Raw genomic sequence first — 23,877 nt, 5'->3', positions numbered from 1 at the left:
AACTCTTCTCACTGTAGCATTCCAGCTGTTGTTCTTTCTAAATCTCAGGCCGAATTCGTAGATTTTCAGGATGATTTGAAGGTTATCTAGGTAATTTGATGGGGACAGGTGACTTGGGGACCCTACTCTTCCGCCATCTTGCCCTTCTTCCTCATAAACTAAGAATTAAGCAATGTCTTTGATTTAGTATCCAAAACCCTTAGCACATTGGATTGAAACATAGAATAAACTACTCAAAGTTCACTGAATGAATGAATGGTCTTATGGTTTAAAACCTGAAGGAATGTACTTTTTTTTGGGGAGGGGGTCATCAATTCCAGCTACTTATACTTAGTTCAGGTTTAAAGCCTAATCTAGGGCAGCCCCGGTGGCTTAGCAGTTTAGGGCCGCCTTCCGCCCAGGGCATGACCCTGGAGACCCTGGATTGAGTCCTGCATCAGGGTCCCTGCATGGAGCCTGCTTCTCCCTCTGCCTGTTTCTCTCTCTCTCTCTGTCTCTAATAAATAAAAAATCTTAAAAAAAAAATATAAAGCCTAATCTAATGACCACCACACAGAACTGAATTATGGATAGTCTGAAATAAAATGCTGTAGAAATGGAAAATACCCCTCAAATGGTAAAGATACACAGACAAACCCAAAACCCAAATATCAGTAAAATATCTCAATATCTTCTTTATATTGATTCCATGTTTAAATGATACGACTGGGTTAATCAAATATTTTATTAAAATTAAATCTGTGTGAGGCGCCTGGGTGCCTCAGTCAGTTAAGTGTCTGTCTTCAACTTAGATCATGATCCCAGGGTCAAGGGATCAAGCCTCAATCAGATCCCTGCTCAGTAGGGAGTCTACTACTCCCTCTCCCTCTGCCTTTCTCCATTTGTGTGCACTCTGTCTCAAATAAATAAATAAATAAAATCTTTAAAAAATAAATAAAACTAATTCTGTGTGTTTCTTTTTACTTTATTTTGGATAGTAGGGCATTTACCTTATATATGTAGCTCACATTATATTTCTACTGGAGCACGAATCTAGAGGGCAAAGTGCCTAATTTTTTCATAGTTGATACTATGAACTCATGAAGTTCTCTAGCTCTAGCCAGAAAAGTATCTTTTTGCTCCTCTGAGTCTACTTTAAACTTCTGATGACTTTTTAGATGAAATGGTAGATAGGAGGTGCTTTCTGTTAGAGAAATCACAGTGGTTTCTCTAAAACACTTTGTTTTATATAAAAACAAAGAGCAGGAGGTATGCATATGAATATATTCCATCCAAGTGGAAAAATAAAATATACTTGTAGAAAAACATACCTGGGATATCTGACATATAGTTTTAACAATATACAAAATATTCTAATTATACTTTAAGTTGGTGGGACAAAAACAAAAACAAAATAAAGGAAAAAGAAAACACGAAAAATAAAAGCATCTGAACTCAGGGTTCTAGAGGCAACTTCATTTCATAAAGCCTATCAAGACCAAGTTTTCATGTAAAAACATTTGTGTGAACTCCGTGTGGGATAAGATAAGGAGCTGTGAGCCAATTCCTCCAGAACACTTGTAGCTTTTCCCTCAAACAGCTGCTTTTTCTTAACATAGAGGTGAGAACAGATGACAGTTTTCACCTGAAGTTAGAGTGTGGGGATTTTTACTTAACACTGAACTGTTAAAACTTCCTGATTCATGATTAGTTTGCTTATTTCTCCCTTTTCTGGAAGACTTTAGGGAGCTTCCTGGAATGGTCTTACTTGCTTGCAAAGGGCCTGTGGCACTTAGCACTAACAATACGAGCTGTCCTAGTAGATGAAACTCTATCACTAAAGATTTGTCTTTCATATACTCAAGTCCCCTCCACACTCTGAATCTACATCTCCACCTAACTTTTGATTAATTTCTTCTGAAAGACTGATTTGATCAAGTTACTTCTTGAAAGCTAATAGAATTATCCATTTCTCACTGATTGCTATCATTAAATTTCTAAGAGTAAAATCTTTCTATATCTATACCCTTGATGTACAAGTCAATAAATTAAATTCTATATCACACAAATGAAATGGATCCCAGTAGTAGAAAACTTTGGTGCTATCCTTTTTTTTCTAGCTACACTGCAGATACAAACTTTGCTTCTTTCAATGGATACTTTATACAAAGCTTTAAAAATGCCCTATTTGTTTCGGCACTGAAGGGCACAAATTTAGACACCCTTAAATTTATGACCAGACAAGTCACTCAACTTCTAGATTAAAATAGCCATGTAATAGTCATATACATATAACAGAATTCTTGTTGTGCTGTCATAAATACATGCAGCTAGAATGTGATAGCTCAGCCACACAGATGGCTCCTGTCAGCATTTAGCTCATTGAAACAGGCCATATTCAATGGCCCATATCTAAAAATGACTGACTAGACATTAACAATTTAAAAATAATTACATGAATCACATTATAATTATTATTTGTTTAAACACCAAAGTATATGAGTATTTCACTTAAAATACTTCTAGTGGCATATGCTATATATAAACAATAGTGAATATAAATAAACACTTCCACAAAGAAATAAATCATTTAATTCCCTTCAGAATATATATGAGTAGTAAAAGGACACCTCTCCAATTGGGATAAAATGGAATACTGAAGAATAAAATCAGGACGTTAATCTCACATAAATTAACTAATAATGCTACCCACTCCCAAATCAGGAAGGCATATAGTGTAAAAGAAAAAGGACTTAGGAAGAAGTCATCTGAAAACAAATCTTTGGGTTATGATGTTCCTTTCATTTAATATTTTGTCTCATCTCCCAGGCAAGCAAAAAAAAAAAGGGAGGGAGCAGAGTCCTTTAACAGTACATACATCATGCTGCCCCTGGCAAACTCCTTTTCCTTTGGAAATTATGTACAGTTGACATGATTTCTGTGATATGTCTATGATAAGGTTTTCTGATTTTTTTTCTATTTTATAAATAGTTATGATAGGAACATACTTAACTATGACATTTTGAGATATATGCATAACCCAGTAAATCTGAGACATTAGATCATAATTCTAAGCACAAAAATTGCTGATAATGTGGACCACATTCTAATTGTTGAGCTTATTTTAGTTATATACATATCTATTAAATACACCATAAAATGGATTAAATCTTTGATTCACTACTAGAAACTAATTCTAAGAGAACATTTAAAAATGTATATAAAATCATCTTTTCTCACCTCTTTGCTATATAATACTGTGAGTTCTTAAGATACGAGAGAAAACTAGTAAAGATCTAATTGTGTACATTCCGAATTTCAACTGGTAGACAACTTTCCCACTGATACTGATATAACAGCATTTCTTTCTACACTCAATTTTAAGAGTAATCCATGTGAGCCATTATGTGAAGGTCAGGTGGATCCTTGGGTCCATCTTATAATCCCTTCTTGGAGATTCAAGGGGATAAATAATAAGAAGGTTGATAGTGTGAGTCTAGAAAGGTTTTCTGGTATTTTGGCTGCTCTAGTTCGGTAAGATGTTTAAACAAATGCTTTAAATGTATATATTGTGAAAATTTAGAATTTACTTAATGTGCAATCTTCAAACACTGATGTTAAATGTTTTGAAACAATACTGGAAATACATCTAAAACATTTTAAATGAATCTTTTCACATAAGCGCCATCTTTTCTCACATAATCACCATCTTCCTAGTATTCTTAGTCTTACTTCAACTACTTTTGTGTGAATGATTAGATACGCTCCACACTGCTGTTCTTTGCAGGTTACCCATCTCGCCACTTTATCAGGTACTCTGTCCCTCAGATGAGAATATTTCACCAGAAGCAAGACTTCTCCATTCTCTTCCGACGGTACCATAATTTCCTATAGCCCATTCTTATCTCTTTTCCCTCTTTCTTTCCCTCCCTAAATCTGAAATCCACTTCCTTTATTTTCCTTCATTTCTTCCAAAAATGTCTATTTTTTTTTTCATGTTTCTTTCCACCTCCTAAATGGCTGCCAACAAGTATTATAGATGGTATCTCTCTTTTCTCCACCATCTTTCAATGCTTTCTACTACAAACAGATTTCTTCCGCGGATGCCAGGAAATGTTCTGAGGACATGCTTACATATGCCTCATAAACCTGATTTAGATTTTACTTCAGATCCTCAACTAACTCAGAGAGTGTCATTTAAATTTCTCAATATATTTAGGGAATGGTAAAGAACAAGGGCTCAGACTATAACTTTCAATCTTCCCAAACTCTTATGAGCCAGATCAAAAAAAATGTTGCCTACGCTAAACTTGGGGATTTTGAAATTCAACATGTTTTGATTCTCTAAATCACTACCTAACAGACTCGTTGCCAAAGAAGAATCCCAACTGCACTACCCAACATCAATATCTTTTTTAAATATGTTGAGTTCCTGCTAAAAAAAGAACATGTAGAGTCAAGTATAACTTTTTAGAAGAGAAAAGAAAATCTTTATTATTGTAAAATGATTTCTAAGATACAATAATTTTATTTCAAATGAATCTTAAGTGCCAAAAACATAAAAATCAACTTTAAAAATAAACTCAATATTTAATGTTAATAGTTAATAATTGTCTTAGTATCATGTATTATATTACATTAACTAAGTAAATAAATATATGTAACTACCTCTTTACCTAAATACAACTCAGTAAAATTACTTTTTCAGTAATTCCTGGATAAAATTTTTAATTCTATCTTTCAAATGGGCTTTAACACCAACTTCAACTACTTCCCTAAACATACAACTGTGCTGCAGTTGAAATCATGTACTTACTATTGCCTAAATGTATCTTTCTACCTCATCATCACCTTTACTTGTACTTCCTTTTGTCAAGAATATTTCTCCCATTTCAATCGCAAAACCTCTCTCAATCCTTCAAGGCTCCTCAGTGTACCTTTGTGGGAAGGAACCTTGAACTAGCAGTGAACAGCCTGAAGCTACAGTATTATCTCAGTCACTGATTGATTATGAAACTTTAATATCCCACTTAATCTCCTTGCCTTTTGTTAGCTTAGATAAGTATAAAACAAAAGTCCTAAGCTAGGTGATTTCTAAAGTAGAAGATGGCAAGGAAGCCTAAAGTCTGGTTTGTTAGGAGTGTTGGACTGAAAAACGGACCTTCATTTCACCCAAAATTATAGTAAACTAAGCAATGTCTTGGGGTTGTTTCCCACCATTTACCTTTGTCTGATTAATATCCAGTTTTCAGAACAATAAGATCGAAGAAGCCAGAGATGGTATAAAAACACCCATGAGGATGGGAAAATGGAACTTCTCACACTTAAAGAAATCACCAACCTACTTAGTATCAGAAGGCACAAATATCTGTGAGGAAACTGGAGAAATGGGGGAGGCCCAAACTCCTATCTAGAAGCAAAAGGTAGTCTTATTTTGCAATTTCCTCAAACCAGTAAGTTTCCACCTCCTTTAAAGAAATATTACATCATCTCTGTCTACCGGTATATTTCACTTTCTAGAATTCAATCACAACCTTTACCTTCTTCAACAAGCTCCTTGATTCTTCCAACTAGACCTTCCTCATCTTTTGAACCTAACAGAACTCACTTCACTTTAATTGTATCACATCACCAGTTCCTTTGATAAGTACCTGCTAGTAGAAGGAATCCTTATTGGACTGTGTATTTTCTTCCCCAATTCCTACTTCTACTTCAAGAGCCTAGTAACTGAGATTGGAGCTTACAAACTTCTGTTGAATAAATTAATTAATAATTAATTAATAATTAATAAATTAATTATTAGCATTTTACCTTAGAGCGCACACAAAAAATTACTTATTAGATGAAAATGAAAAAAAAAAGTAATAAACTTTAAAGCCTATAGTTAGGTTTTAAAAAATTGGATTGCTGATTACATTAACCATTATGGTTCCCTGTTCATTTATGTTACTAGGATTCTACTGCTAAAATAAGGCAAAAGAAGAGTCAAAAGTGGCTTATTAGGCATTTTCTTAACAAATAATGTCTATTAGTTGGCACCCAACAACAGGATTATGATGACTGGATGGCCATGTGATGATTCTCTGGCTCAGGAACACCCTGAACTAAGTTTCAGAACTCAGGTTAAATTATGGTCAGTGTATTTTAGACTAAATATATTTCAAAAAATAAGAAAGCATGGTTACTTTCTACTGTTTAGAAGAAATCATTCCCAAATCATGCCTTAAACATAACCTTTACTATCTATATCTTAATGCCTTTATACTTGAGTAATTGTAATAGAATATATTTGAAAGGTTTCAACAACAACAAAAGAATAAGCTACATCACGTATTTCCAGAGTCATGCTGCTAAAAAGGGAAGACTGCATTCTGTGGATTTCTGTTTCTTTTAGGGCATGGGGAAATACTACTCTCATAAATACATGCAATGAGAGACTAGACACTCAAAATGGGCTACAGTGTGCAGAACAGAAAAGCTATTAAATGCACATTCATTTATATAAGACAAACAAGAGAAGCTTTAGAAAGCACATAAACACCTAAAACACAAGAAAAATCAACTTACCTAGAAAAAATTACAGTCATGGCAGATTCAAAATTATTAGGTTAGAGGAAAAAGAGTGGAATAAACATTGAAAGAGTAAATGACATGCGAAGAGGTTAAGGACATATGTTACTTACGGGAATTCTTCTCCAGGGTGTTTGAGTATATTTATCAGCATATGTGCACTTTTCCTCTTTAGATTTCTGGTGGCAGTTACACCGGGTTGCCTGAATAAAATCACAAATGTTGACACCGGTGTAATTTCATATACACATATTTACATACAAAGTAATCAGAGGCTTTCATAAAGGGTACAAAAGGGTACAAGACCACCACCACAGAAACAGGGCAAACAGCCAGGTCTATTCAGTAGTTTCCCATTTGATTCAGAGATTGGGTTCTAGAGTCAGTCAGTAAAGCTAAAATTTTGAACAGTAAGAACTTTGGGAATCTCTTCATTGTCCATAAACGCATTATTTATGATCCTATGTATATAAATATATACAATACTATGTATATGAATGTAAAACATATATATCAACATACAGTTTATAAAGAATACAATTGCAAAATATAATGTATTTCTCTAAACTATAATGGTACAATAGACACTACACCACAGTTTCTTAAGTTTATTTTTGATGGCAATAAACTGGATATTAAATACGACCAGTCCACAAGTTAGGTTGTCTATTTATATGTGCAGTGCTTTTAAGCCTCCTTAATAATGTGTTAACCTTACTGCACTAAAGAATTTGAAGGACCACTGCCTTTTGATAAGATCCATCTGACCATTTCAGTTCACAAATGAATCCTCTACATATGGTTTCACTCAAAGCATACTCATTTAGTCATTTATACAACACAAAGCAATGTACCTAATTGTGTGAACTTTGGTCTCTCAAATATCAAATTTTTAAGAAAGAATGAAAACAATGATAATGAGAATTTCTCCCTAGTATGAAGTTAGACTATAACCATATTATGTATTAAACAACCTCACTGGAGGTAAACATACTTACTCTCTTGTAGGAAAACCCACATAGCAAATTCTTTTTTTTCTTTTTTTAAGATTTTATTTATTTATTCATGAAACACAGAGAGAGGCAGAGACACAGGCAGAGGGAGAAGCAGGCTCCATGCAGGGAGCCTGATGCGGGACTCGATCCCAGGACTCTAAGATCATGCCCTGGGCTGAAGGCAGACGCTCAACCGCTGAGCCACCCAGGCGTCCCATCACATAGCAAATTCTTGATTACTGCATCAAATTAAAACTATGTGTCTAGTTTAAAAATATTTACCAAAATTCAGAATTTTTCTTAATTTTAATCAGATTGTTCCCTTTTCCATATATAAAAGATCTAATTAAAAACAGCTCTGTAGTATAGACATTTTTCCATTCCTTATAGTACATATTTCCCATTCCTAAGAAATGGGATAGTCACTGAAACAGAATTCACTAAAGAAGCAGACAACTGAAAAGTCTGTCTCATGGGGGCACCCAGGTGGCTCAGGTGGTTCAGCATCCGACTCTTGGTTTTGGTTCACATCATGATCTCAGGGTCCTGAGATGGAATCTCACTCTGGCTCTGTGCTCAGCACAGAATCTGCTTGAGATTCTCTCTCTCCCTCTGCCCCTTGCCCTGTTCATTTTCTCTCTCTCTCAAAATCTTAAAAAAAAAAAGTCTCCTAGAATTCACTGTAATAGGATATAACTTTTAATATATATGGGAGGTATGTAAAGATAAAACATTTACCTCTTTTTTTGTTTTAAGATTTTGAGAGAGAGAGAGAAAGAAAGAGAGAGATCACAAGCAGGGTAGAAGGGGAGAGGGAGGAGCAGACTCCCAGCTAAGCAGGGAGCCTCATGCCAGACTCAATCCCAAGACCCTGTGATCATGACCTGAGCTGAAGGCAGATGCTTAACCGACTGAGACACCCAGGCGCCCTAAAACATTTATCTTAATGCAAACACATTATGTATTCTATCCTGAGTACTGTAATTCCAGAATTAATTTCCTTTTTGTTGTCTATGTGTTAGCCTGTTTAATTAAGCTGAGTTCCATTTTCTATGACTCTATAAAGGAAAGTCTACACAAGTAACTTCACCAGATTATTTTAAGGACTCAATGAGAAAATGTATCTAAATTAACTATTACTAAGTAGTATATTGAGGGGAAAATAAAAGGGTACTCTCAGCATTTTAAATAAGGTTTAAATAGCTGAGCTTCTATACTTTCCAGTTAAATTCTGGGAGCATTGCAATCTGATTTTATATATGCACATTTCACACAAAATATGAATTCAACACTTTATATGGTCACTTTTCTGAAAGTCTGCATGCACACACAGGCTAGGGGTGAGTGCTTTTATTCAAAAAAAAAAGGTAAAATTCATAGAAAGCTAGAACTAGAAAAGGACTTTGAAATCACTGAGAAAATCCTTCACATTTTTCCTTTTTATTTCTTAAATTCCAGTGTGGTTAACATACAGTGATAAATGAGTTTGAGATGTATAACATAATGATCCACCAATTCCATACATTACTGTGTTCAACAAGACAAACACACTCCTAATTCCCTTCACCTATTTCACCCTCCCCATCCACCTCCCCTTTGGTAACCATCTGTTTGTTCTCAACAGTTTGTTTCCCCTCCCCCCATTATTATTTGTTTTTTTCTTAAATTCCACACATGAATGAAATCCTATGGTATCTGTCTTTTTCTAACTGGTTTGTTTCATTTAGCATTATACTCTCTACCTCTACCCATGTTGTTGCAAATGGCAAGATTTCATTCTTTTTTATGGCTGAATGATATTCTAATACATATACATATACGTGTGTGCTTAATGGAATACATATTTATGTGTATACACATACACACATACACACTCTTGCATATACATAAACCATATTTTCTTTATCCCCTCATCTTTTGATGGACACTTGGGCTACTTCTATAGTTTGGTTATTGTAAATAATGCTGAAACAAACATAGGGGTGCGTATATCCCTTCAAATTATTGTATTCTTTGAGTAAATATTCAGTAGTGTAATTACTGGATTGTATGGTAATTATATTTTTAAGTTTTTCAGGAACTTCCATATTGTCTTCCACTGTGGCTGCACCGGTTTGCATTCCCATCAACAGTGTACAGGGGTTCCTTTTTCTCCACATCCTCACCAACACTTATTGTTGAGTTTTCTTACGTTAGCCCTTCTGACAGGTGTGAGGTGGTATCTCACTGTGACTTTGATTATCCCTGATGATAAATGATACTGAGCATTATTTCATGTGTCTGTTGGCCATCTGTAGGTCTTCACTGGAGGAATGCTTATTCATGTCTTCTGTGCATTCTTAAATTGGATTGTCTTTTTGGTGTTGGTGTTTAAGTTCTTTGTATATTTTGGATACTGACCCTTTCTTGAACATGTCACACACAAATATCTTCTCCCTTGCAGTAGGCTGTCATTTAGTTTTGTAGGTTGTTTCCTTTGCCATGCAGAAGCTTTTGATTTTGATGTAATCCCAATAGTTTATTTTTGCTTTTGTTTCCCTTGCCTCAGAAGAATGTTACTATGACCAATGTCAGAGAAATTACTGCCTGTGCTCTCTTCTAGGCTTTTTATGGTTTTAGGTCTCACATTTAGGGTCTTTAATCCATTTTCTAAAAGACTTTATTTACTCATTTGAGAGAGAGGAAGAGAGAGCATAAGTGAGGGGAGGGTGAAGCAGACTTCCCACTGAGCAGGGAGCCCGATGTGGTGCTTGACCCCAGGACCCTGAGATCATGACCTGAGCTGAAGGCAAATGCTTAACCAACTGAGCCACCCAGGTGCCTTGGTCTTTAATCCATTTTTAGTTTATTTTATGTACAGTGGAAGAAAGTTGTCCAGTTTCCTTCTTTTGCATGTAGCCCTTTCAGTTCTCCCAATACCATCTGATGAAGAGAGACAATCTTTCCCATTGCATATTTCTGCTTCCTTTGCATATTAATTGACCATATAATTGCAGGGTTTTTTTTTAATTTTTATTTATTTATTTATTATTATTATTTTTTTATAATTGCAGGTTTATTTCTGAGTTTTCTATTCTGTTCCACTGACCTATGTGTCTATTTTTATACCAGGGCCATGCTGTTTTGATTACTACAGCTTTGTAATATAACCTGACATCTCAAATACCACAAGTTTTGTTTTTCAAGATTGTTTTGGCTATTTGGGGTCTTTTGTGGTTCCACACAAATTTTAGGATTCCTTATTTTAGTTCTGTGAAAAAAATGCTGTTGGTGTTTTGATAGCAACTGTATTAAATCTGGAGATTGCTTTAGGTAATACAGACAATTTAAGAATATTTGTTCTTCCAATCCATAAGCATGGGATGTCCTTCCAATTCTTTGTGTCATATTCAATTTCTTTCATCAATATTTTATAGTTTTCAGAGTATAGGTCTTTCACTCTTTGGTTGTTTATTCCTAGGTATTTTATTCTTGGTGCAATGGCAAATGGGATTGTTTTATTAATTTCTCATTCTGCCGCTTAATTATTAATACATAGAAATGCAGTAGATTCCTGTATGCTGATTTTGTATCCTGCAAGTTTCCTAAATTCATTTGTCAATTCTAGTAGTTTTTTTGGTGGAGTCTTTTGGTTTTCTACATAAAGTATCACGTTATCTGCAAAAAGTAAAGGTTTTTCTTCCTTACCAATATGGATGCCTTTTATTTCTTTTTGTTGCTGATTGCCGTGGCTAGGATTTCCAATACTATGTTGAATAAAAGTGGTGAGACTGGACATCCTTGACTTGCTCCTGCCCTTAGAGGAAAAGCTCTCAGTTTTCCCCCATTGAGTATGATGTTAGCCATGGATTTTTCATATGTGACCTTTATTATGTTGATGTATGCTCCCTGTAAACCTACTTTCTTGAGGTTTTTTATCTTGACCAATGTTGTACTTTTCCAAATGCTTTTTCTGCATCTCTTGAAATGATATGGTTCTTATCTTTTGTCTTATTGTGGTGATGTATCATGTTGATTGACTGGCAAATATTGAACCATCCTTGCATTCCAGCAATAAATCCCACTTGATCATGGTGAATGATTGCTTTAATGTATTGTTGGATTCAATCTGCTAGTATTTTGTTGAGGAATTCTGCATCTATGTTCATCAGAGATCTTATCCTATGGTTCTTTTTGGGATGTCTTTATATGATTTTGTTTATTGGTAGTTTTTTGATTACTGATTCAATTCCATTGCTGATAATTGCTCTTTTCAAATTTTTTATTCTTCCTGCTTCAGTTTAGAAAGATGACGTTTCTAGGAATTTATCCATTTCCTCTAGGTTGTCTGATTTGTTGGCATAAAAGTTTTCAAAATATTCTCTTATAATCATTTGTATTTCTGTTCTGCTGGGTGTTATTTCTCCTCTTAGATTTGTGATTTTGAGTCCTCTTTTTCTTAATAAGTCTGATTATTAGACTTATTAGATATTTATCAATTTTGCTGATCTTTTCAAAGAGCCAGCTCCTGATCTCATTGATCTGTTCTACTGTTTAAGTTTCTGTATCATTTATTTTTGCTCTAGTCTTTATTATTTCCTTCCTTATGCTGGTTATGAGTATTGTTCGTTCTTTTTCCTAGCTCCTTTAGGGGTAAGGTTAGGTTGTTTATTTGAGATGTTTCTTGATTCCTCTTTTTTTTTTTTTTTTAAGATTTTATTTATTCATGAGAGACACCGAGAGAGGCAGAGAGACAGGCAGAGGGAGAAGCAGGCTCCCCACAAGGAGCCCAATGCAGGACTCCATCCTGGTATGCCAGAATCATGCCTGAGCCAAAGCCAGATGCTCAACCACTGAGCCACCCAGGTGTCCCGAGATGTTTCTTGCTTCTTAATGTAGCAATTTTTATTTCTCTCCACGTAATTTTTCATTCATTCTTTAATAGTATGTTATTTAACCTCCATGTATTTACTCTTTCCAGATTCTTTTCTTGTGGCTTACTTCCAGTTTCATAGTGCTGTAGTTAGAAACGATGTATGGTATGGCTTTGATCTTTCTGAATTTGTTGAGACTTGTTTTGTGGCCTAATATGTAATACATTCTGGAGGATGTACCATGTGCACTTGAAAAAAATGTGCATTCTGGCTTTTAGGATGTAATGTTCTAATCACATATGTTAAATTTATCTGGCCCAGAGTGTCATTCAAAGCCACTGTTTGTTGATTCTGTTTAGATAATCTGTTTGTTGATGTAAATGAGGTGTTTAAGCCCACTACTATTACTGAATTATTAGTTCCTTTATATTTGTTATTAACAATTTTATGTATTTGAGTGCTCCCATGTTGGATGCATACATATTTACTATTGTTATATCTTCTTGTTGGCCTGTCCCCTCAATGGTTATATAGTGTCCTTTATCTCTTGCTAGTTTTTTTAAGTCTATTTTGTCTGATATAAGTACTGCTACCCCTACTTTCTTTTCAGACTCATTTGCATGATAAATGTTTCTCCATCACCTAACTTTCAATCTGCAGTTTCCTTTGGTCCGAAATGTGTCTCTTGTGGCAGCATAAAGGTAAGTCTTGTTTTTGTCCTCATTCTGTCACCCTATGCCTTTTGATTGGAGCATTTAGTCCATTTACATTCAATGTAAGTACTCACATATATTTATTGCCATTTTGTTGCTTGTTTTACAGTTCTTCTCTGATCTTTTCTTTTTTGCTCTCTTTTAGGCTTTCTTTAGTGAGATACTTAGATTCTTTTCTCTTTACTTTTTCATATCCATTACTGGGACTTGATTTGTGGTTACAAATCAAGGTTCGTATGGAACATCTTCTGCATATAGTAGTCTATATTAAGTTGATGTGTCGCTTAACAAACTCTTTATTCTTCTCTCTACATTTAGGTAACATGCTTTTATTTTGCGAATCCCTTGACTGATTTTTATAGATACATTTATTTTTACTGCTTTTATGTGTCCTACTTTTTCTACTCTTACTTATAGTCTTTCCTTCTCAAAGAGTCTCCTTTAGCATATTTTGTGAGGCTGGTTTAGTGGTCAATAACTCCATTAGCTTTTGCTTGTCTGAAAACTTCTCTCTACTCTGAATGATAGCTTTGCTGGATAGAATACTCTTGGCTGCAGATTTTACCTTTCAGCACTTTGAATATATCATGCCACTCCCTTCTGGCCTGAAGTTTTGCTGAAAAAATCTGCTGATAGCCTTAGGGGGTTTCTCTTTTAATGCAATTGTGTTCTTTCTTCTTGATGCTTTTAGAATTTTCTCTTTATCACTACTTTTTGCCATTTTAATTACTATATGTCTTGATGTGGACCTCTTTGGATTAATTTTGTTGGAGGATCCTCATGCTTCCTGGATCTAGATGTCTGTTTCCTTCCCCAGAGTGGGGAAGTTTTCAGCTACTATCTCTTCAAATAAATTTTCTGCCTCCTTTACGCTCTTCTTCTCCTGGGATCCCCATATATTATGCTTGATGGAGTCTCTGAGTTCCCTAAGTCTATTCTCATTTTGCATAATTTTTTTTTTCTCTCACCTGCTCAGATTGATTACCTTCCATTAATCTCTTCCAGGCCACTAATTCATTCCTCTGCTTCTTCTATGCCTGCTATTTATTTCATCTAGTTGTATTTTTTATTTCATTTGTTGTGTTATTTCTGATTGTGGTTCTTTTTCATCTCTTTGTTAAGGATCTCACTGATGTCTTCCACTCTTTTATCAAGTCCAGAGAGTATCTTTATCATCATTACTTTAAATTCTTTATCAGGCATATTACTTATATCTGTTTCCCTTAGAAGTCTCTTATTGTTGTCTTGTCCTTTTCTTTCATTTGGGACATATTTCTCTGTCTCCTCATTTTGTCTAACTCCCTGTGTCCGTTTCCAAGTGTTAGGAAATTTAGCTATGTCCCCTGCTCTTGAAAAATAAAGCTCTTATGAAGAAGAGGTCCTAGAGTGCCCTGCAGGGCAGTGCTCCTTGTTCCCCAGGCATTTCACGGTGGAGTTTCTTCTATGTGTGTTGTGTATGCTCTGGTGTTGTGTCCTGTTCACTTTTTCTTTTGTCTGCAGAGGTTCTCTTTGCCTGTTGTGGGCAGTGCTTGGTTCCTGGCTAGGGTGCAGTGCACAATTTTAACACCATGGGCTTCCACAGGGCCTACTGCCAATGGGCCCTTGCAAAATGCCTGGGTCAGGAGACAGTGTTGGCAAGGTTTATATAGGTCTTCTGGGGGAGGGGACCTGCAGTACTGGGGGTTGAAACAAGTATGACTGGGAAGGATGGATATCCCAAAGCATGGGGAGGTGGGCAGGGCTTGGTGTTAGCAAGTTAGTTAGTGAATATCAGTACTTGGCTGGTTCACACAGGTGGCCATGTGTTTATGCTGGGGGAGTGGAGGAGGCAGATGGCACTGCCATCTCCTCTGTTCCTGCAGAAATTCCTCAGCAATCCTTGCCCCTCAAGGACATGCTCCAAAATGAGTAAACTACTCTCCCTTTTGTTTGTTGTGTTTTTCAAACTGCTGCTTTTATGCTGTATCTCTGTGGGTCATCATGCTATCTCTTGAAGGGCAGGGACTCCACTTCCTCTCACCCTTCAGGCTCTCTCAGATCCAAGCCCACGGATTTTTAAAATTCCAGGCTTTAAGTCTCCTTGTAAGAACTCATGAAATTCAGTCCCTCTTGCTTTCAAAGCCAAATGTTATGGGGATTTGTCTTCCCTGAGCAGGCATCCCAGTGTGATAGTGTGTTTCTCTCCCTTCTCCATGCCTGGGCCTCCCTCTTCTCCACAGATGGCTGCAGTCTCTTTTGTTCCCCACCACATCTCCACTCTTCCTATCCTCTTTTTTTTTTTTTAATATTTTATTTATTTATTCATGAGAGACACAGAGAGAGGGAAAGACAGAGAGAGAGGCAGAGAAACAGGCAAAGGAAGAAACAGGCTCCATGCAGGGAGCCCGATGTAGGACTTGATCCCGGGTCTCTAGGATCATGCCCTGGGCCGAAGGCGGCACTAAACCATTGAGCCACCCGGGCTGCCCCCTACCCTCTTCAATGTGGCTTCCTCTCTACCTTTAGTTATGGAGTTTCTTCCACCTGTCATCAGCTCATTTTCTGTATTATTTGCACTGATGTGAGTGTTATCTAGGTACACCTGTGGGATAAGCTAAGTTTAGGATCCTCTTACTCCACCATCTTCGCAGCATCCAAAACCTTCACATTTTTGATAAGAAAAGCACTGGAAAATGGTAGAAACTGCCAATGTTATTCAGCTAATTAATACTGAAGTCAAAACAAAGTCCTCTAATTTATGATGATGTTTTGCTATTAAGAAAAATAGTTTAGAGATGTGAGGAAAGAAAAAGTATTTTAAATAGAAAGACAATTTTAATTTTCATAATGTGAAAAATGTTGCTACTGATCTCTACCTACAGTGGTTTATATCTTTCTAAATTCTCTTGATTTGAACAAGTGACTTCCTAGAGTTCCATTACTAAACTAAAGATAGGTAATGAGCTCTTCTAAAATAAATATAATTTCTAGGTTTAATATAGCAAATACAGAGAATTTCAAAGAACCTTTTGCTGAGAAGTAATGCTTTCAACTTTTCTTCTGTTTTCTTTCTTTAGGATTCTCTTAGACATTTCTACAATCTTTATAAAAATTATTTGCAAGGTAAGTCTCTTCAACAAGTCAGTACAGTCTCTTCAACAAGCCAATACAACAAGGAAAAAGAACAGTTCTAAATTAAGAGATTTAAGAGATGTAACCAGATGTAATGTACAAAGGCACAGGATATTTTTGAAACTAGGGCAACCTAAAGATGTTAGGATATTAGAAGACATTAAGGATTCACTATTAAGTGGTTAAGGACAGTAATACTTCAGCTATGAACTGTTCTTATTTTCTAAAGAAATATATTAACAGAATACTATTAAAACTTAATATAAAAAGCTTTAAATTTTCATTACTTATTAATCATATATCAATATACAGTGAGCTCTTTTCATAATTTTTTTCCAACCTAAATTTGTTTTTCTAGTGCAACCCCAGCATTTTGATGAGAATAATTTCATTCTGTCTCACTCAACCTTTTTATGTTCAGCATTATACCATTTTACGTGATCTAAAATTTCCTTTATATACAAAGAAAATTACTGGATTTTGCATTAAATCCTCAATGAAACTGTGGGAGATAAGACCATTTTCATTTACTGTTATATTTCTTAAATTTGATCTAATCTGTCACCTTGGTTTTGCTGTTTTTAGATATCCTTGGTATTTTCCTACTTTTTATGTCTTTTTAAATATCTTTTGCAAGATTCATTATTCTAACCTAACAGTTATCTTAAAAGCATTTCATAAACATTTTATAATTTATTTAAGTATATAAAAATAATTTTAAAAATCCATTTGTAGAAGATAAAAACTTCAGTACTTCTGACTTCTTCAGGATTTTCCATATTTCCTTCCTCAAACCTGAATTTTACTTACACATTTTCAAGAATTTAACAGGAATTAAAAATTTAAAAAAAAAACTTTTCATTTCAGAAAATAAAATGTATAAATTCAAAAAAGTCCAACATTCAAATGATATATAATTACATAAGATAAAATAAGGAGCAAAAAGTTTTCTCCCATTACTGGTTGGGAAGTTTAGCCCATCTATCCTACCTGAAAATGGCTTCCTTTATTTATTTATTTTTTTATTTTTTAAAGATTTTATTTATTTATTTGACAGAAAGAGAGTGAGTGAGCACAAGCAGGGGGAGTGGCAGACGGAGAGAGAGAAGCAGGCTTCCCCCTACCCCCAGCAGGGAGCCCAATGTGGGACTCAATACCAGGGCCCTGGGATCATGATCTGAGGTGAAGGCCGACACCCAACCAACTGAGCCACGCATTTTAATCTTTACCTCCCAATTCTTGAGTTATTTTTAAGTTCCTCCCTCAGGTATTTGGAATGCATTATTAAGCAATTTTACAAAGATAACTGAATGGCATAGTTTTCAAGACAGTAAAGGTCTGAAATTTTACCTTGGTATATGAATAAAAATATGTTTAGATATAAAATGTAAGGGCATAACCTTTTTCTGAAGTGTACTAGACACAATTCTTGTGCTCTGTAATACATTTTTGCAAAATCTGAAGCTTACTTAATTTCCTGATGCTTTTTTCTTCTCCTTAAAAACTAGCTAGGTTCCTATTTTAGTTTTAAAATACAAGTGTTAGGTCTTATTATTTTCCTTCTTAATTTTATATTTGGTAGGCCCTCAATTTGCAATATTCATTCATTCGTTTCTCAGATTTGTAAGTTTTCTTCATATACTTAAAACATAACATCTGATTCATCTGTCATTATTTATTCATCAGCCTGATTTCTGTAATCTGACCTCAGTGGCTCAGAGTTCATAATAACCTTTATATTCTAAGTGAGATTAATATTTCATATTGCTGAATTCCATTGTTATACCAAAACATGCTTTTGACTTGCAACAAAGATTTTCCTTGGCCTGTTGTCATTTTTATGCCATAACGTTATTATCCTGGCCTTTCAGATTTTACGAACTAAATTATAATTAAGTTCAAACTGCTGCACATATTCTTTTTTTTATTTTTATTTTTCTTATTTTTATTTATTTCTGATAGTCACAGAGACAGAAAGAGAGAGAGAGAGGCAGAGACACAGGCAGAGGGAGAAGCAGGCTCCATGCACCGGGAGCCCGACGTGGGATTCGATCCCGGATTTCCAGGATCGCGCCCTGGGCCAAAGGCAGGCGCTAAACCGCTGGGCCACCCAGGGATCCCGACATATTCTTTTTATATGAGACTGACACTTGAAATTGTAACAATTATAAAATTACAAAGATCCAAACATGACTCTGAGAGATCCTGCAATATATCCAAGGGGAGGAAGTATTTTCTTAGAATACCACTCACTCTGACAGTCTTACTGACAGAAATCTAAGCCTACTATCCAGTTTAGTTTCTGCTCTCAGAGAGAATAAACGCCCTGTTCTCAATTCACCAGTTCATTTCTTTAAACATATATGAAGGAAGACAGGCCTTCATCAATAACATGAATATAAGCTGGTGAATTTCAAAATCTCCAAATGAAGGCTACTGAAAATGGTTGTTTGATGAAGACTTTCTTTACACTTGATACTTAGTATTTAGATTGAAGTAAATCACATACTTTCAGAGTTCATATAATCTAAATATAATACAATAGTGCAACTTTGAAAGGCAAAAATAAAGTCAAATTTCAATTCTGGCTAGACCTTAAAAAAAAAAAAAACACATGTATGGTGCAGTTTGAAAAGCCTCTACTTTTATGTACTACACTATAATACTTACAAGCTGATGTTCTAATAGTTGGATTTTTTCATCTTTTTTCTTTATTTCCTCTTTAAGTTGTTTTACTTCGTTTAATAAATCTTCATTCTGAAATATTTAAAAAATTAATAAGCATTAAATCAATGATGAAGAGTGAATAATGGATGGTTTGTGAAGAGGAAAATTTTTCTTAAATATGCCAGCAATTCACCTATACACAAACAAACAAAAACCCATTTTGGTCTTCTAAGAATTCATAGTGTAGGGGAGCCTGGGTAGCTCAGTTGGTTAAGCGTCTGACTTCGGCTCAGGTCATGATCTCAGGGTCCTGGAATCCAGCTCTTTGTGGGGCTCCATGCTCAGCAGGGAGTCTGCTTGTCCCTCTTCCTTTGCCTCTCACCCCATTCATACTCTGTCTCTCTCTCAAATAAATAAATAAATAAAATCTTTAAAAAAGAATTCATAGTGTAATAGAGTTCAAAAATGTAAAAAATGAGTAACAGTAGCAATACAGCTAACATTCATTAAGTACTTATCAGGTACTTTTAAATATCTAAGCATTTGATCCTGAGTACAAACCTGAGACCCTGAGGTAGATAGTATTATATCCCCCTTTTACAGATAAGGACACTGGGACATAGGCCATATAGTAAAATATATTACAGACAAAACAGTAACTTCAGATAAATTTAAAAGGGATGTATGAGAGTTGCCTATCAAAAACAATGCAGGGCACAACAAACAGAAGGAACAGCAGCATAATTAAAGGCAAAGAGCCATTTCACAGCTGGCTCAGTAATCAGCAAAAGGATAAACAGGGTAATAGCGAGATTCTTTTTCCATGAGCTACTTTCCTGAAAACTGCCTTACTCAAAGACAAAATACCCTGTCAATTTAGTTTATAAGAAATTCCTAATAGTATTAAATGGAAACCTACTATCAAGTTAAGCTGGAATCTGGTTACATTTCCAGGTGTAAAGTATCATTACCTTATAGTTAGTTCATTGTACTTACTACTATTCGATTATCCAGAAATATATACTGAGGAAATAACACCAGCAAGGAAATTAGGATATATATGTGAATGATATATATTTCCAGAGAGAAAAATATGTAAGCAAATAATTATAATATGTTGTTACTGAGCAAAGGATGTCAACTCTAGCAAATACATTGGGAACAAACACAAAATCTCAGTCTCTTTAATGAGATCAGAAAGAGACATTTCACAAAGGCTTTAACATATCACATAAGTATCACAAACAATGGGGAAGAAAATATTTTTGTAATGCTGTTATGTATATACTGTCAACTGGAGCAAGACTGTTTATTATAAGTAAAAAATGATTTCCATTCCAATTCAAAGAGTTTAACTTTTTTTAATTATAAATCAAGACCAAAAAAAGAGACAGACTGCAGATTATGAAGGATACACTTTTAAGCTATGTGACAAACAAAGCTATTAAGATATAAGAAGTATATTTGATTATATAAAATTTTAAAGCATCCATACAATTAATGTTAAAGCTAAAAGCTGGTGAAAACCTATGCAAATATGATAAAGGATTTATACTCAAGTATATGAAGAGCCTGTTCAAACATAAAAGGATCATTTTCTAGGCCCCAAGACTAATAAACCAGTACTCACCAATATACAGATAATTAGCAAAATGTTGTATCTGACTTGTTGAAGAAATACAAATTCAAGAATTAAGGTATTATTTTATGGGTATTAAGTTGGGGGGAGAAATACTCAATGTGATTAACAAAATTGCAGGAAAAGAATGGTACATTATCAGACATCAAAACTAGCCTTTCTGGGAAACACATGGCTATACACAGAAGAGTCATAAAAATGCTTGCATTCTGATTCAATTATCTCACACAAAGAAACAATCCTAAGTATGGAAAAACCTATGACAAGGTATTATCTAAAAGTTTACAAATTCACAATTGTCTCAAAGGGGGGGGGGGGCTACTGAAATACAACATAGCCATCATTCAGGCACTACTAGGTTCTGCCAGTGTTGGCAGAAATAGACTTGAAAATAAAATCGAAATACAATGTGATAACATATTAAGAGCCAACATGTATAGAGTATAGGCACTGCTCTAAGGATTTTACACATAATGATGGGCAAAGGAGAACATATCAGGAAATGGGTAACTCCAGGGAAGCCTTAAAGGATGAGAATGAGTTCCAAAGACACAGAAGTGTATCAGGCTTTGGATTTTAGAGTAAGAGATTCTCAGATACAGAGATACTCTGTATTGTTGTATTACAATACAGAGATTATACAGTCCTCTGTATTATACAACAATACAGAGACGAAGGCAAGCCTAGCATACCATATTTGGAGAATTACAAGCAGTGATGTCGCTGCACAAAGGCTGTAGTGAACAACAGGTACTAATGTGATCAGTAAATTAGGCAAGGGCCCAATCATAGACAGCCATGAATACCAAGCATGGCCTAATAAGCCAGGGGAGTGCCAGTGCATTGGAGATGGATTTGACAGCTGTTCGGAGGATAAACTTGACAGCGACAACACAATTAGGCTAGGGAACTTGTTACCAAGATGTAATACTCCAGATGACAAAAGGAGCCTGACCCGATAGAGTGATAATAGGGAGAAGAAGGAAGAAGAGCAGGAATCAAAATTAGGAGATTTTGGTGATTCTCTTCATGTGAAACAAAAAGTACAAGGGGCAGTCAAGAGTAAGACATATATTTCTAGCTTCCTACCTCTATTTCTAGGGTGATATGGTGATTAGTTGTGTCACTGAAAAAAAAAAAAAAAAAAAGAAAGAAAGAGAGAGAGAATAAAAGAAGAGAAATATATCCAAAGAGGAATATCTGTGAGTTTTAGATATACTATTAGAGATACCTGTGGGTGGGACACAGTGGAAATGTCCACAGGGCAACTGGATTACTAAGTATGAAGAAGAAATTTTATGTTATCAAAAGATATGTCATATATGGAAATCATGACAGTAAAAAGTTCAAAAAGAACCAGATAAAAGATATAAATCTATATCCTAAAGAAGAGAAGGAACCTAGAAAGAAAAGGGAAAATGGGAAAATGTTGAGGAATATAAGGAGTTTTAGAGAGAATGACATAAAAATCAAGGATAAAGCTTTTAAGACAACAGTCACCCCAAATGTCTATAGCATTAAAACCAGTAGCTGCTTTCATTTTTCCAGGTTTCCAGGTTAACTGGAAAAAGGTTTAAGGAGAGTCAAGGAAGGTTTATTTGGTTTATGATAGATAAAATACAGAAATTTATAAACTGAGGATAAAGAGAAAGTAGAGAAAGCACAATGAAGAGAGATGAGAGAAGAGGAGGTAGTTAGGTCCTTAATAGCAGCAGAAGATAGCCAAGAACCTAACAAAGAATGGTCTTCTATAGTATATAGTGGCTATTTTTGCCCTGTAACTGGAGCAAAGTGAATGAGAATGATAACAGATACAGGTAAGTCAGAGGGCAGGAAGGCATGTACCAGATCTTGCTTGATGAACACAAGGCCACCTGCAGAAATGGAGAAGAGTGGCCGATAATGAGGCTTGAAGAGAGTGGTCAATATTGAGACTAGCTCATCAGGGGGAATGGGAGAGGGAGCTGTCCTGAGATAAAAAAGATTAGAGACATGGCAGGTCCAGTAGAGATTTTAGACCCTAAATTTCCAATGACACAAGTCACCATATTTGTATCATTTAAAACTACACTGCTAAACCCTCTTGGACAAGAAGGGGACATAACTGGGAATTTGACATGCAAGAGAGTCTAGTATACTGGAGCAGAATCAGCTACAGCATCTCACCTTCGAAAAGGAAAACTAGGAATGACTTGGAAGGAAAAATAAATAAATATCATGTAATGATATGTCTACCACGTAACATTAAATATATAGACAAACTAAAAGGAACACAGAAAAAAATTGACACTAGTTGTGTAAAAAAGTTGGAATTAAATTTTTTTCTTTAAAAATTATTTCTTTATATGCAAAATTTTTCACAAAAGAATGCAGAAAAAGTCCACTTTACTTTGAAAATGTCAGTCACAAACCTTAAAATTGAGAGATGATCAGAGATCACCTAAGTCAATGGTTCTCAACCACTATATATGTAAAAGTTTTTTTTTTTTTTTTTTTTAAAAAAGACCTGTCCTACTGCAGATTTGCTGATTTAGAATACTATACTCACAACAGGATGGAAGAAAGCACAGAGACAGGAAGAAATTTGCAAGAACAGGTAAGATAACATGTTGAAACACCAAAACTACAAAACCAGACGTGACTACTAATGCTTTATTCTTTTGATTTTTTGGTTGTTTTATAGACAATATTGTTCCCAGTAAGTCACCCCATATCCTATGAGAAAATCATGCTTCTCTGATCTCTAATGCCAGGGTTGGCTACTTGACTTGATTTGGAAGTGAAATATGTAACATGCAAGCAGAATCCAAATGTGGTTATGCCAATGATCTTCTCCCTTAGCTACAAAAACATGTCCCAGGGTAGGGGCTAATCCTTCAACCTGGGTCCCAGAATGAAGCAGCAGCATAGAATTCCAGCTGATCTATAGCCAGTATGCAACATGTTAAAAAATAACAAGTGAAAAATACAGTTTTGTCATTGTAAGCAACCAGTACTTCAAGATTGTTTGTTGACTACCAAACCCTGAAAATAGAATGTAAAAGAATCAATTTTAACTTGGAAACATTAAATCAAGAATACTTTCATGTACTTCAGAAATAACTGCCCCCCCAAAAAAAAGCTTTTTTAAACTAAAAATGAGGGGTGCCTGAGTAGCTCAGCAGCTGAGCGTCTGCCTTTGGCTCAGGTCGTGATCCCAGGGTCCTGGGATCGAGTTCCGCATTGGGCTCCCTACAGGGGGCCTATCTCCTGCTGCCTGGCTCTGCCTCTCTCTCTGGGTCTCTCATGAATAAATAAATAAAATCTTTAAAAATAAATAAATAAACAAAAAATGAGAATTATAAAAATAT

General features: G+C 35.2%; 1 protein-coding gene across 14 annotated transcripts in view; it reads right to left on the bottom strand.

The window, feature by feature from the left end:
* Positions 1-23,877, bottom strand: part of CCSER2 (coiled-coil serine rich protein 2) — a 186,022-nt gene that overhangs the window by 22,541 nt on the left and 139,604 nt on the right. For 13 of the 14 annotated variants that reach the window (XR_012029669.1, XR_012029668.1, XM_072823823.1 and 10 more), the window contains 2 exons: positions 18,892-18,978; positions 6,663-6,752 (listed from right to left, as the gene is read on the bottom strand). Coding sequence is in view for 11 of the 14 variants with exons in the window: in XM_072823823.1 (XP_072679924.1) it covers positions 6,663-6,752; positions 18,892-18,978 (177 nt within the window). In the remaining 3 variants the exon portion in view is untranslated. Of the gene's footprint in view, positions 1-5,630; positions 5,730-6,662; positions 6,753-18,891; positions 18,979-23,877 lie in introns of all 14 variants that reach the window. The other variant, XR_012029667.1, reaches the window with a different exon arrangement.

This window comes from Canis lupus, chromosome 4, assembly GCF_048164855.1.
Source record: "Canis lupus baileyi chromosome 4, mCanLup2.hap1, whole genome shotgun sequence".
Lineage (NCBI taxonomy): Eukaryota > Metazoa > Chordata > Mammalia > Carnivora > Canidae > Canis > Canis lupus.
The sequence above is the reverse complement of the archived record's forward strand: the minus strand, read 5'-3'. Positions and strand labels throughout refer to the sequence as shown.